At 34.9% G+C, this 16,004-nt stretch overlaps 1 protein-coding gene across 4 annotated transcripts in view; it reads right to left on the reverse strand.

The window, feature by feature from the left end:
* Window positions 1-16,004, reverse strand: part of FAF1 (Fas associated factor 1) — a 164,917-nt gene that overhangs the window by 102,727 nt on the left and 46,186 nt on the right. For all 4 annotated transcript variants that reach the window (XM_048061903.2, XM_048061902.2, XM_067001861.1 and 1 more), the window contains one exon: window positions 11,534-11,639. In XM_048061903.2, coding sequence (XP_047917860.1) covers window positions 11,534-11,639 — 106 coding nt within the window. The remainder of the gene's footprint in view (window positions 1-11,533; window positions 11,640-16,004) is intronic.

Below are 16,004 nucleotides of genomic sequence, written 5' to 3' on the forward strand. Positions count from 1 at the left end.
CCAGGCAGCTTGGGCAGGGATGACTAACAGCAGTGAAGAAGCCCTGACATTCTGCACAAAAAGCAGCGACAGAACGGTGAAATAGCATCCTTTTTTTGTAATACAAAACACTATGGTGCAACTTCTATCCCTGGTGCAAAAGGTAAGCTGTCAAGTCAGACAGGTCCATTTTAGTATTTCAAGGCTGGGTCTCATGAGGCCAAGGAAAAATAGGGAAATTCACGAGGGCATTCTCTGAGGTAGGGTGACAGTTTCATTTTTGATGAACCAAAAGTAGTGGACTGAGATTAAGCTTGAAGTGCCACAGGAGATGTCTTTACACTCCTTATATCTTCCTGCAAAACACTAAGTTGTAGCCTATGGCTATGTCTGTCTACGTTAGCTCACCAGACAATGCAGCAGGAGATCTGCAGAGAAAACCAGGTGGTGATGAGCACCCCTTTATGTTGCTGGTTTTTCACTAGTGACCATTTCTGGTCTGGTCCTGTGGACTGAATGTCTTTCAGAAGTTGGAATTTATAAATTGTTTATCTTCTAACTCAGTTTGATCCTAATGGAATTCAGTTTGCACGCTCGGACTGCTCCATCATGCAAGCTAAAGCACAGTAAGTTGGGCAAATGGTAGACTTTGAAAGGACTTTTTTGAAGTGAATTGCTAGTGGAGATCTATGATGCAACGGCTGGATCTGCATTGATCCCATGGTGCAAAACAGTATTTTCAGATGTTACACCACTGGGAAACCTTTTTAATAGAAACTTTGTTTTTTTCTTTAAATAACTCCATAAACAAAGGTGGTCAAATTCTCCTTCCAGGGGAAGCAGTAAATGAAAGTATAAGTGAAAAAATGCATCTCCTGTGTGTTTCAACCCATTGCAGAGTAGTCATGCAAAGAGTCACCATAAGCAGTATTTTATGCTGCATACTGCACAGTCTGCGAGAGCTTCCGCAGGAAATTCAAACATCATCTAATAACCTTTTTCTCTTCCAAAACATAATGAATTCAAATAGGTTAAGTCTTTATGGCACTGTTCCACACTTGCCATTAGCTGGGAAGATGGACTAAAAATATCCTCTTCTGAACAAACTTAATATTATTTTTTTTTTTAACTGATTCAATAAGAAATAATTAATGAACTCTTTCCTAGGTCACATAGTTCTATTTCACTAAATATAAGAACACAAAAAACATAACAAAACAACAACAAAAAGTCTTTGTTCATGGTTCAAAACCCTTTCCAGCCAGCACCTACCCCAAAGCTCCTCTTGTCTTTTCACAAGGCCATGTTCCCAGTTCTTGCTCTGGAAGGCATTCTCTTTATATTGCCGGTTGTCCCATATATTTTCTTGATATTGCTGGTTGTATCGTTCTATTTTCTTGCCTTTACTCCCATTTTTTGTTTGTTTGTTTTTTTCCTACCTTTTTACCTGTCAGTTTGAGCAGTTGTGTGGGTTTTGGGGTGAATAAACCAACTGCTCCAAATAACTCATTCCCTGAAGAACAGTATATGAAGCCAGAAAAGACTGAAGTCAATAGGTTCACACAAACAACAACAGCGTCACTGGATATGTGTGTTCATTTTTGCATTGGCCGTTTTTGTTTGTTTGTTTTTTTTGTTTTTTTTTTTGGGGGGGGGGGGGGGGGGGGGGGGGAGAGTGGACATTAAAATGACCAATAATTGAAATCCACTGAACTGAGCTCAAGAGGAGCAGGAATATGATTGTCTATCTGCAAAACAGAAGAAGGGTCAGAGGGCACTGAACTGAAAGCTCCTCTCCTTGTTCCTATGCTGCTCATTATTGTAAAAGTGAAATACCCAATGCCAAAGCAAGTTCTGCAGAACTGTGAAGTAACCTTTGGTTAGAACATGCACAATCCACTCCCTGAGTGGACTGAAATTGAGCAGATTTCATGTAAGAGATCTGCTTATACTGTGCTCACGTCCTATTGCGAACACCCTCCTCAAAAGGTCCTTAGTGTGCAAGATCAACTGTTCACTGACATGACATACGAGTAGCCACTTATTTCGCTTAGGTTGACTGGATCTTGTGGCAGTTACTCCTTTTCAGGAGGATTTTGTTTTCTTTCCAAGCCTCGTTTTCTCCTATGCCCTTATCTAGCTCTGCTTTAAAGAGTTCATCTCCACCATACCTGAAGGACCTGAGAATCACCTCCATTTCCATTTACTTCTGTGTCCCAAGATGAAGTCTCAAACAACTCCCGGTGCCATACACACTGTGATGCTTCTCTAGTTGAAAACTGTGTGGTTTCATTTATACATACATTAAGGATGGTGTTTTACACTCGTTATACAACTTATAGCATTCCCATTGTCCACTATTATTTCTACATAACTTCCAGTACTATTGCTTTCAAAACAAGGTAAAAAGAAGTTCACTTCGGTCTGCAAATCTATGCTGGGGAAAATAAAGTAGATTCAAGGCTTGGTACAAACCCAAAAATTGTGATCAAACTATATAGTTAGTAAATTGTTTGTCTAAATCTTTCATGTACGATGAAAGATTATTATCATAATTCATTAGCAAATTACAGACTTTGTAATGCAGGCAGTCACAAATTTGGCTTTGTATCAATCATTTTAGACCAGCTGGGTAGAAATTAACACAACTCTGGGATACATAAAATGAAGTGCTCTTTCATTTTTTAATTCACTGGAAACTTTGAAGGAAAGAAAAGGAGCCTTTTCAAAAATGTCAATTTTCCCTGATTTTTGTAAATTATTCCATTTTACTGTAGAGATATACACAGAATAATTTATGTCATTTAAGAGCACAGTAGTCAAAATAAATATGATTTCTACAAAGTACACGCAAAAGAAAAAGAAGTGAAGTTAAAAAAAATCCCTTTCAATGTTTCTGAGGCAATCATACATGTTAGTGATCACTGGAAGAATGATTAAGTAAACACAAAAGCTAATAGCCTCACTCCTCATAAGATACAATATTGTCAAAATTCCTGCTCCAAGCTTTTTCAGTCGACTGAGATGACCTTGTACGAAAATGCTTGTTTTGATTATGTCTACTTTGCCTAAGCTACAAGGCCATGTATAGTGACAGCTGCATTTGGAATCAGCTTAAAACAAATTTTATCTTAGTGGCACCTAATCCAGAGACTGGTACAAGCAGCATGGAAAAGTCAGTGTCAAAATTAAACAATGAAGGCTTTTCTAGGAACAGATGCTTTTTGCCTGCAGCTGTAAAAACCTTAAAACAATCCTATACCCCACTGTCTGGTCACGCAACTATCACAAAGCAAGGCATAAATTTTGCCACTTATTGCAAATGTTTGCTGAGAGCTTCTATAACCCTTTTTAAAAACAGTAACAGGGATTTATTGAGGGTGATTATGAGGCCATTTTATCCTTTAAATGAGTGCAAGGCTCTTCAATTTATGCTCATGATTCTTTGTAGAAATACAAAAGACTAACTTTTTAAGTTCGTGTTTTACAAAGACATGGGAATATAACCAAAAAAATGATAAGAAGTGTGTTTACTAAAGAGATAGTGCACTGTTTCACTACAATGTTAGGGACTGGACAGAGACAAAAGTTATTAATTCACAGGTGAAATGGCAACTGAATATTTTCTTTGCATAATGATTACAGAATTAGATAGCTACCATTACACTATTGCTAAGATACTGTAGCCCATTTCAGTGTCTTACCTCCACAACTACTACGTTAAACATTCTCATCACCTCAACCCTCCATAAAAATTCCTCTCTCTTAAATGAATGCACTAATATAGCTTATATTTAGATTTAAAGTTTATCTTGCTGAAAAACGTCTGTAACAGAATGAATAGAAGTAAATCATCGGTTCCCAATTAAGTGAGCAATTTACAATGTCACGAATCTAGTTGTGTTCCATATGAACTGAAGAGGTTTTTAGATTAGCTTCTGTTGTGTATTTAAAAGTGATAGCACCAACATGATTTACATAAGTACAATATTTTCAAATATTTTCTCACCAAGCAAGCACTCTAAAATTGTGAAGTGTTTCCTTTCTTACTCAAGTTAAAAAAAAAAAAAAAAACTTTTCCCGAACAACAGTTCATTAGCACCTCACTATTTATAAGTATAATTGGGTTGTTTGATGAGAAAACATGAGAGAACACTGTGCCTACTATAATTCGCACAAATAGAAATTTCATTGTTTGAAAACAAATCAGCAATTTAATGATTTTTTTTTAAAATATAAGTGTATATCATGCAATAATAGAAGTGATCAAACTATAGTTAACATAGGATAGAAAGGTTAATTCATGGTCTAGTACACTTCAATTTACAAGCTCTAAATTATTTTTTTAATTGTGAAAAACATGAATTTTTCATTTTTGACTCAACTAAATAGAGTTTATACACATAGCAGGGCTATTCTGTTTAGCTACAGAGTATTGCTTTCCCACTTTAAACAGCCCTGGAACTAGGAACGTGGCTGTTTAATATGTTCATAAAGCTGCTTAGGTTCTCTTGTCATTACATGCTAACACCTTTTTAATAGCTAGCATTATGATAGAAGCAGAAAAATTCCCCACCTCTGAAAGTAAAACAACAAATATTCAGAATCAGAATAGCAAGTGATGGTTTTAATTGCGGGTTTTTAAAAATTCAGGGTTTTAAATTAGGTCTTGATCCCCAAAATCCTTAGCATCTTTAAATTACACAAGCAAAGCCATTCAATTCAACGTGATTACTTCTAAAATAAGGACAACTCACATGACTGAGCATTTATGGAACAGAACCTATAACCGAAATTATAACAATGACTCCTCATTACTTTCAAATTCAAATAAATTGATCCTTATATTTTGAGAGTTTCTGGACATTTATGGACAGAGTGTAATAGAGACAGGGAACGAAAGAAAGAAAGAAGAGGGAGATATAAACATGCACCCAGAACTACAAGCGTCGACAAATCGAAAGCTAACAGATGTGTGACTTCTAATTAGTTATAATAATCTGTGCTGCAACGCCAGAGGAACATGCTTCTCCTTCCTTTGGAAATTAAACTGCCTCCTTTGGAAGTTTTAAACTCTCTGGGTGCTTCTAAATTTATGCAAGAAAAAACACGTCGCTTTCAGTAAATTTTAGATATCTACAGTGATAACTTTATGAAAGGAAAATATTAAATTATAATTATCCTAAACAGACACAGTCTTGTGAAACTAACCCTACATTCATATGAAAATACAAAGCATTGACTATAATGAATTTGATTCATCCTTGGACACAAAGCTTTACCACAGTAAACTCAGTCAACTGTTGCTCTTGCTTTTATATTCATAGTACTTAAATAGCGCACTTTAAAACAAAAAAAACTCCAATTGGCTTTTCATACATCCACCCTCCCCAAAAATAACGCACTTGAAAAACCCAAATGATATGAAAAGGCTTCAAGGCCTCTTTTCTCCTTTTCACAGCACTTTTTTTTTTTATTTCTGTTTGCAGTAATCTGCCTTTCACTTTCTCATTGCTACAGAACAAACGAGGAGGCTCAGCACTTTGAAAAGGGGGCTCAATGTGTAATGGGTCCACTAGAATTAATTTAGTTGCACCAAATCCATTGAGCAGCGAGGTTTTTTTCTCTTCTCAAATCATTTTGAGTCGGACGCAGCCCCCAGCCTTTGTAATTCTAGTAAAGCACTTAAAGTGCACAGTAGGTGTTCATCAGGACCATCTGGTCAAAAGCAAAACAAGCTGCTGATTTTGCCTTTGAATAGAATGAAGCAAGTGTGAATTAGTCTCTTCAATTAGCACTATTACAACCTGTCAAGTGCATATTGTAAAACAGGATTATTACAGTATTGGTCACCAGTGCAATTATTTACTCTCTGCCTTTTCTTGCATATAAAAATGTCCATGTTTACTAGTTTTTGATAACTGGAGATCGTTTCTTTAATGATATGCACGTCCAAACCCACCGAAAGCAAATTACAGGTTATGAAACATATTCGGTCAGGAATATGGTAAGCTTCATAATTAAAGCGAAGTGAAGGGGAGCCCTGCCATTACCTCCGAGTGCTGTTTCTGTTGCATGAAAAGAGAAATGGTTGTATACCTTCATCAGTACAACCTCTCAGAAACGCATCTCTAAAAGTCAGATATTGAGATATTTTAAATGCCTAGTAAAGCTGTCACTTGGAACAGGTACAGAATAGGTATTTCCCCCTTCTTTCCCAAGGAACTTCATTTTCCATATAATCCATAACATGATCACTTACAAAGTTTATCCCAGTCTTTTCAGTAAATGCAGTGTAGTTTAGCAACATGCTGGTTTTTTTTTCCTAAAGAGCCTCCTCCCAGAAAAACAAGAAGCCGTTTTAGTTTTATAAAATAGATTTCCCTCTTCTTGTTTAAGTCGAAACACAGCTAACTAGACAGTACTCATTTACCACTGCAGAACATTGATGCTATCACAGTGATAGATGCTTACATTACATATCATGTTGTTATTAATATAAATTGAATATAGTTTTTACATAACAAATTTCTTTAGAAAGCAAACAAAATGTGCAATTTTCACAAACAATCTAAGTATCGAGTGCAATCAATATAGGCACAGCATATTTTACCAGTTTTCTGATACTGAGAAAATAATTGAACAACAGTATGGAATGTCTGTGCATCTATTAAATACAAAAAGAAGTGTTACAGATTTTTATTAGCATAAGAATAGTTTTTAACTATTTTAAAGCAACTAAAAATCTCAAAAATATAACAGCTGTTCTGAAACCGTTAATATATGTACAATATTTGGAGATGATCATATCATCATGTCTGGCAGATGTATTAAATTATAACCTTGTAGTTAAGTAACTGCAAAGAACGATGTTATCTACACATACATTTTGTGTCCCACCACCAATGTCTGACCTTTACTATGGGTGATCTCACTCAACAATAATTGGTTTGAAAATATTTTGTACAAATACCAAAAATCAGATCAAAAAAAGTACAAAACCTTCAGCTGGATTATTTTTCTGTGTGTTCAAAGTAATTAGTCTGCTCGCCTATATTTATGTATTACAATTATTTAAGCCCTTCAAATCATTTTTTTTGCCTGCATGTACATAAATGGTGCTTTTGTATCTTGATTCACATTCATCAACTTATCAAAAAAGTTTTTACAAATTCAGTACAAAGGACTTCAAACTATCATTAGGGTCTGGCAACACAGAATTTACAGTTTCTCTCATCCCAAGCAGTTCTATGTACAAATAGTTCCTCCTCCTGCCTGTAGTGCTACTGGATACATTGCTTTTTTTATTCCATCTTAGCCAGTAAGTCTATAGGGAACAAAGAACAAATATATTACCTATGACAGGTGACAGGGATGCTAAGATACTAGCCTCTGATTAGTTTATTGGCTAAAGGAACGGAATAAAGAGCAGATGCAGCCATGCAAAGGCAGCCTGTATTTAGGGACCCATCCTTGCATTGTTTGCACAGATTTCATGTTTTACTAGGAATTATAGAACCTAGTACATGCTTTATCTAGTATTCTCAACTGGAATCTCCAACAGTTAGAAAAAAAAAAATACAAAAAAAAAAATCACTGATCTCCAAGAGGCCTGAGGTTTCTGCATATTTAACTTGTCCACCCTTTAACAGCCACAGCTTGTGTACACTGGATACTTCTGTAATCCTGCACACAGGAATCACAAAAAAGGCTTCAAAGTCTCTACCGACAGTAAAACAGACAAATGCAAACTCCTTGTTTTTAATGGAGGTATCCAGTTTGTTAAAATCTGATTTTTTTCCCATGTCACTGACTAAAACAACAAAAAGTGTGAAGCATGCTTTTGTGACAGAGAGGCTCTCAATTCAAAAAGTTTTCTGCAAATTAGTTTGATTGTGTATACTTCAGGATAGGAGTATCCTTGCTTTCCATGAAATATTTAAATATTCCCCCATGCAAAGGGCTGTCTTTCACCTCTATCAAATAATGCAACTAAAACTTGAAAAAATTGAAAGGCAACAAAAATATTAATTTTAAAGTAGGTTCATCAGAATAGCCAGAAAACAATTTATGTTAAATAAGGCAATGCATTAAATATATGCATATTTAGCAAATAGCTTGTCAAATCAAAATTTAAAAGTTCTCTTACTTCAATGAGGGATAACCTCCACAAGTTATTTTAGCAGAATAAAGGGTATGTATTCAGGCAGAAAACTTGTTTTAGTCTTTTAAGTATTAGCAGTTTAATTTGTTAGAACTGTCCTTATTTAACCATAAAATACATTGGAAATGTATTAATTTACGATCTCCAAACTGGCACAAACCCTACTAATTTCCCCTTTAAAATGCGGATCATGGAAAAAAGTAATCATGATATTTCCCAGAACAGTATCTGCCCAGAATTAATTTAATACTGCAATTTTACAAGAACAAACAGATGTCAGAAACCTGTGACACAGATTAATTTGCAATTTAGGCCAACATGTTATCATTAACTTTCCAACTTGACCACTCCCCTGCTTGACTCACCCAAAAAAAAAAAAATCCAATATCCAGAGTTTGATAATTTAGGTTTAGCTTTTTATTTCATTTCTAAGTTTCCCTGTAGGCTGATGAGCCCGCATCAATATAATTGAGAGTAACTTACATTTTTTTTTAATGAGAAATTAAACCTTAATATGTGAAGAGTTGAAGATGCAGATAAAGCAAGTGGAAGAAAAAAAAAAAAAAAAAGCATTTTCAAGCACCATCCAAAATCCAACTACTGATTTAATACAAGAGAAATTGTGGAAGCAGACCTGAGTACTACAACTTCAGACTTCTCACATTAGAGAATTTTCTGTCAGGTTGTTTCCCTATTAAACAGCAAGATTTTTTATTTTTTTAAATAACAAATCATTTAAATATCATTTACTATTAAACATGTATTCTAAACAATTAAAACAGAGAACTGAAGCAACGGTAAAGCACAGCAGATAGCTCATTAAATTCTGCATTTAATCCTTTGCAAAATATTTATGACAGTTTTGAAAGGGTAGTGGGATTTTTGGAAAACTTGGAAAAAATGTTGGTGCTGTAAATTTTAAGGAAAAGATAACAACTAGCCCTAGAGAGAGAATTGCACCCAACTGTGGCAAGCAGTAGAACATTTATAGAATTTTAAATATTTCTTTTAATAATTGATGTAGTCATTTTGAATCTTTCTGCATAGGATATACCATGTGAGTAGATTGCATTAACACTGCTTAAACACTTCAACTTGTCAGTATGGCCAACTCGATTTCTGAAATATTTGCAGTATTTTCCCATCGAAACAGTAATAAAGGTAGAATAAATATATGCCACTGCTTTATAATCACTGAACATTAATGAATATTTTATGTCTTTTTAAATCTCCCTGTTTAATTTAAAAGGGTGAAATTAAGTCTCCTCCCTGCAATATGCCAATTATCTGTAAATCAAACAATAACTTGGCCATTATACTCCTTTTTGTTAATATACCAGAAGCTAATTTGAAAACATTGAATGGCATTTTTAGGTAATAATTGAATAGTCCTTCCTGCCCTCTTGTGGTTGGCAACTGCAACTTCCACGAAGCTTTTCCACGATTACGAAAATATACCAGAAGGAAAGTACACTACTAATTTGTTAAAGTGTGAACATGAGAGTGAAGGAAAAAAAAAATCTAGTGGTCTCTGGAAACGATTGAGATGTGGCAGAGAAAATAATGAAAGATACCACCAATTTCTCTAAATCACACAAAGTAACTAGATTCATCAATCGTTTGCTACAATGTTTGCTCTATGCTAAAAGAAAAAAAAAATAAATGAAAAAGTCATTAGGGAGTTAACATACAAAACAGTGCTTGTTTTCTATAATTAGACAAATGTTCGCCAACCCTTTTACCTCAGCCAAGTCCCCAGTGATTTCCACAAGACTTTGTATAGACAGACATATTCACCTGTTCACTATCACGTGCATAAGTCCAGCATTTTATTCATTTTAGCCTTTGAAATTAATTATCTTCATAATTTTATACACTATATTGGATGTAATACTTAGACACAAAGGAGCAAGGCAAATAAAGGTTTGATGCTCATGCTGATAAGGGTATGCGGTGGTAGACTGGGGGGGACCTTTCGGTTGTTTAAGGGAGAAAATTGTAACTCACTTTTAAATTGCGTTGACTCTGTACGATAACATGCTGACTGTAACCTACCATTAATAACAAGAAAATTTCAGTGCATGCACCTAAATTCCCATGCACCATCACAGATTCCTGGGTCCTTTAAGACTGTAAAGTAGTAGTTGATATAGCATAGATAAAAATAAATAGGTAATATGTATGTGCAATATGTTTTCTTCTAGAATCTCACAATTTAAAATTATAAGAAGATTTATAGAAATAAATGACCAAAATATTCATTTTTAATTTTAAAGAGTTAGAGCTTGGCCCCTCAAAAAACAAACTGATGCAACTTCATTTGTGTGCTTGTATTAAAAAAATAACAGAATTTACTATTAAAGGTTTAGAAAGGTAAAACACGCTTTCATGCAGAGGAAAAAATTAGAATTTACATCTTAAGAATAATAAGGTTCGCAATGAAAACAAAACAGTTAGTGATTACTTTTCACTGTTGCATGGGATATTTCTCTGATATAAAAATGTTACAGGAAGTTAAAATAATTCTTTCTAGAATGTCACCTCACCACATGAAAAACTTCCATAAAACATGCTCAACAAGATTGAGAGAAGAGACAAATCAATAGCAAACGTGTTTAATGTGAAAAGCAAACATTTAATCTTAATATGTTGTAAAGTTAATCCTGAAGATTCTTATTTCTAGATTGTTTGTCGTATTTCCAGAAGTTAGTGGGTTATATAGGAAGTAACACCAAAAACATGTGGCATTAGATGTATCATGAAGCATCAGACAATAACCTTTGGCTTCAGAAAGGAATTAAAAATATGTAAGGACTGCTTGCTCTAAATTCTGAGCGTCCCGATTCATGTATGAGATATTGTTTCCTATAGGACTTAATTCTGATGAAGTTCTCTGCAACATCACCCCTTGCTGGCCATTCGACAGAATGGCAGTGGCATCCATTATACACAGAAACCATTTGGCTACCAAGCCAGGAAGAGTTAAAACGCTATGATAGCAACCAGCAATGGTAGAGGTGCCTACAAAACGGAGATGGAACTGGTTAACAGAAGGGAAGACAGCAAGAACTTCAAGGGGCTTAAAAATAAAATGTAATTCGAACAACTGCCTTTCCTCGTCATTGTAGAGTACCTCAATAGAGGCTGTTCACATATTTTGCTATTACCATGTAAAAAGTAACATCTTTTCTGCATAATTTAATAGTAAACTTTTTTGAGGCCAAGTTCTTTAATCAAGTTATCGCAATCTTCATGATCCAGTTGATTAAACCAAAAAGATGACTAATAAAATTAAGGAATTTCCGACTAGGCCACATAAAGCCTCTTTCACAGAGCTGGCATTAGCTATAATGAGCTACATTTATTCTTCAGCTGTGAAACACCACTCACCTCCTGAATGGTACTGCTTCCTGAGAAGTTGAGGTTGTACTCCCGCTGGACTTCTCGATGGGTGACGAGCAGCATGAAGTTTTGATTTAATGACTCCTGCAAGGCCCTGAAATGGTTGAAAGAAAAACAAGAAAATCAGGGATAAGCATGTTATAGCTTGTTTTACAGTTAGATGCAAAAACCCCAGGGTACCCTAAACTCTACATGGACAAGTCCAGGCACAACATTATCATCTCTCTTTTCACTCTTAAATGCAAGGAAGCATGCTGAGAATGACCAAAGGCCATTCCTGAACTCCTTCCTTAATAAGATGACTGCAGCCTTTAAAGCTCTTCTAATGTTAAATATTCTCAAAATTGCGAGTCACATTATCTTCACAAACATCAGGTATATTTAGCACTCATTATGCCGTTAGGCTTGTAAGCATATTGATGACCAGACAAAACATCAAGCTACAATGCACGTTAAAACTGATGGTAAGTAGAATAAGGCAAAGCATGCTCTCACTTCTCTAGGGTTACCTGAAGCATAAATCAAATGGAAATGCCTTGGTTTCATTCAAAGCACATAAACCCAGCTAATTAGAACTGGAAAACTAACCACAGCAAAATTTCTCATGTGGTTATTGACTATTTAGAAAAGTTAGTTCTGCTCAAATTATTTTAACTGCACATTAAAATATCTTTAATAACATAAATTAAAAGAAAATCTTAAGATACAGATTAAACAGGTCAACATGAAGTCACAAAGATGTTTTTTTGCGATTTTCCCAGTAACAAAACATCTAGATATTAAAAAGGCATCCTGTTTAATTAGGTACAAAATTATGCAACTATCTACTTTTCAAAATAGAAGACGGGACTTGGCTATAGACAGGGCAATTCCAGCTGTGTAGGAACTTATACAGGCTACAAAATTGCATTATAACACACCTTACTGCATTTCTAAACAGTATTTATGCAGACTTGACCTGTTCAGTGGCATATGGAATTAAATTGGGTTTATCTACTTCTTTTTTCCTATAACACACTCTCATAAGAATGCAATTTTTTTTTCCTTCAGATCTTCACTGTTTGATGACACTTCACCATGCCATTTCTCTAAGCAATAAAGGACAAATTCTGTATGCAGATGAGCACAGCTGTATCTTAAGACACAAGACGACAAGACTGCTAGATTACTTGAGTCTTGATTTGTTAGTTTTTCCTTCTATGGTAATTACTGATCTGCAGTTTGGCTGCTCAGATGGCAACGAACCCATGCAATACTCAATGGATGCTTTAGCAAGAGATGCACTATTTGCTTTAGCATCTCGAGAAAAATTACCTTACAAACTCAGCAACATAATTTGGATTCTGTGACATCTTAAACATAATGATCACACACTATGAAACAAAATCATGAAGTGCCAGTTTTCTTCTTTTATGTGTTTTCGTAATAAGGAAGATTAATTTAATTCTTTGTTAATGCTAGGTATGTTCAAATGTATGACAGACACTACATATGTAACTGAAATAAGTGATCTACACTGAATGTGAAGTTAGCTCCACTTGTCACAAAATCTTTTAAAAACAGGCTAGAAAAATTTAAAAATACTTCACAGTCCTGCGTAGGAGAAAAAAGCTGTCTGAAAAAGATGCACACCTATTTTCAAAGGTAATTCTAACTTGATCCCTAACAGTAAGTTTAGCATTGACATAACCTTATTTTCTTTTGGCAAATGTTCCGCAGCAACTAAAATACCCTGCTGTGCTTTTTCAGGTTCTGATTTTTTCTTTGTTTTTAGCAAATACTGGAGGCAAGTGATATATGTAACTGTTCTAAAAATATTATTAATTACAGCATATGTGAATGACTCTGGATTCCATACGGGGTCACACGAGGCTCTGTTACAGCTTTTTGTTGTTGTTTTTGACTTTCTGAAAATCTTTAGATGGAAACTGATAGCGTGATTCATGTTTTCATTCTGTAATTGATGTAAGCATAGAATGAAACAGGCTAGTTAGATCAAACCCTTAGTCTCTCACGGTATGCATAATACACACACTTAAATACCATCCAGATCCAAAATATGGTATGCTAAAGAAAAATATATGTGTGTGTGTTCATAGGAAAGGTTTTCCATTTCTCTGCTTCATCTGGATGTGATAGCAGCAAATATTTAGAAAAGAAAGAAAAAACTCTTCAAACACAGTTATTTTAAATTAAGTGCCTTAAAATTAAAAGCTTCAGTTTTCAAAGTAAGTAATGATTTTGACACCTCTACCTTTTGGATTTCTGAACAAGACAAGCTAAACATTAAATATTGAGAATTTGCTTGTTAACATTCATAGCCAAATACAGTCAAAGAGCAGGCTGAAAATTAAGCTGGCTAAGAAAAAAAAAATCACATTTTCTTCAGAAAAAAAACATAATGAAGAATTGTGCAGGATAATGCTTACATAGAAATGCAGTGGTCAACTGACCCAATCCTTTGGGGTCCCATATCAAAACGTCATATGGCCTCGAAGCCAGAAGACATGTGCCACATACGTTCAAAAGTCAAGGGGAGGAGGAGTTGTCACGCACTTATGGGCAGTATGCGCCAACCAACTCCACCACGTACCAACCAACACTCTCCTGTGAGACAGGGTTGGTTTGTACATGGAGCTAGAGAACCAGCAGTGTCAGTCTCCTCCCAGATTCGTTTCCTCCAGCAGCTAGGGATTTGGATTACCTTTGTAATCCAAATAATCTTTGGATTATTCTTTGTGGCAATAAAACTCTGACTCCAAACATAAAATAAATTGCCGTAAAATTACAATTTCAGCTATTAAAGCTCTGATCAAATGCACAAAATGAAGTTATTTAAGCAGGAGACTGCTCCTTGACAGTAAACTGAATCTTTGTGTTCTCCTCCAATGCCTTTTTTTTTTAAAAAAATAAATACTTTTTAAAAGATGCACATAACTGTACTAAGACGGCTGCTTTTGAACACTATGTACATTTCTAAAACTATGGCTTCAGTGTTTGCAGCAGTTTCATTTTCCTGCAAATGCTATCAGTCGACTACAATCTTCCAAATGAAATATCTGCATTAAAAGAAGAAAGAAGAAGAAAAGAAAAATCAGGGCCAAACTCTAGTTCCCACTGAAGTTAAGATTTTATTTTATTTTTATTTTTTGCCATCAACACGAACAGAATTTAATTAATCTGCAGATTAATTAGTGGTGAAAGGAAATCAAATTCTAGAAACAGGATTAAAGTAGGCCACTTCTGTCAGCACCATTTCCCCCCTACTGCATGCTCTAGATCTCCAAAGCATTTGCCGATAAGTTAAACACTGATGTTACATTTTTCCCCTCAGCTGGATGATTATGCATTCACTATTAGGCACAGGAGCCAAGGGCACTTGACAGTACTTTCAGTTACCAATCTTCCATTACAGGAAATCTGCCTACATCCAAAAAAAGGAGCAAGTCTGAGAACAGACGAAAGAAAATAGACCTGAGCCCAGTCATTGCTCTGACCAGTTTTAGCAAGAGAAACCTGAATCAGTTTAGGATTCCATACGGATTGCCTATATAGCGTTGGTTATCAGCATTATCACAATGAGTAGAAACCTCAGCGATGGACCAGGATTCAACGGGGGTTGAAATTTATAATATGCAACCAAAACCACTCCTCCCTAAACCTTAAATTTCAAGCAACATAAGTTGCTTGAAACTGGAAATACCAAATACTCCATTAACAGTCAGGAAGGAGTTTATTCACTAGCTACTCCACCCAAATTCCAATACAGCACAATTTATAAACAATGAGTCTAATAAATTAAGAGAAACAATATTTAGCCCCAAAGTGTGTAATAGCAAATGATGCTAAACTTAAGGTGACAGCAACTGTTCAATCAGTCTATGAAATGCTGAAGTAAGATGATATTAGTATTTCTATTTATTATATTTTAAGCTTTCAGCTTTACTACTTTTTTATTGTGCTGTAACAATAAATAAAATGCATTCGTTGTATCCATTGTTGAATGAACGCCTTAATGCTTTGATTTCTGATGTAATACTTTGCTTAATAGCATTTTTCTTTGAAATTTTAGTAATATTTTTTTTTTTAGCTTTGAAGCCAAAAGTATATCCTTAATTGGTGAGCAGCAAACGATCCATTTCATTTCAGTTCTGTTTTGTTTTTACTTCTCTATTTAAATGAAATGCATTCAGAATTAGGCAGTAGCTTTCTCAGTCACAAGATTTTCCCCCAAATCTCTGAATTTTATATAAATAGGCATGACACAAGGTAATTAACATTTCCATTTTAAACTTACAGATTTATACAAGCTCATGTCAACAGAAGTCCAAATTTACTGTAATTACAGATTATTTACATTAAAACAAAATAAGAAATCAGTATGTAAATGTAATGTTTGTTGTAGCTAATGCAGCAGAAGATGGTAGATTAGGTTCAAACAGCAATCAGTTAGCAAATC

This window comes from Anser cygnoides, chromosome 8, assembly GCF_040182565.1.
Source record: "Anser cygnoides isolate HZ-2024a breed goose chromosome 8, Taihu_goose_T2T_genome, whole genome shotgun sequence".
Taxonomy (NCBI): domain Eukaryota; kingdom Metazoa; phylum Chordata; class Aves; order Anseriformes; family Anatidae; genus Anser; species Anser cygnoides.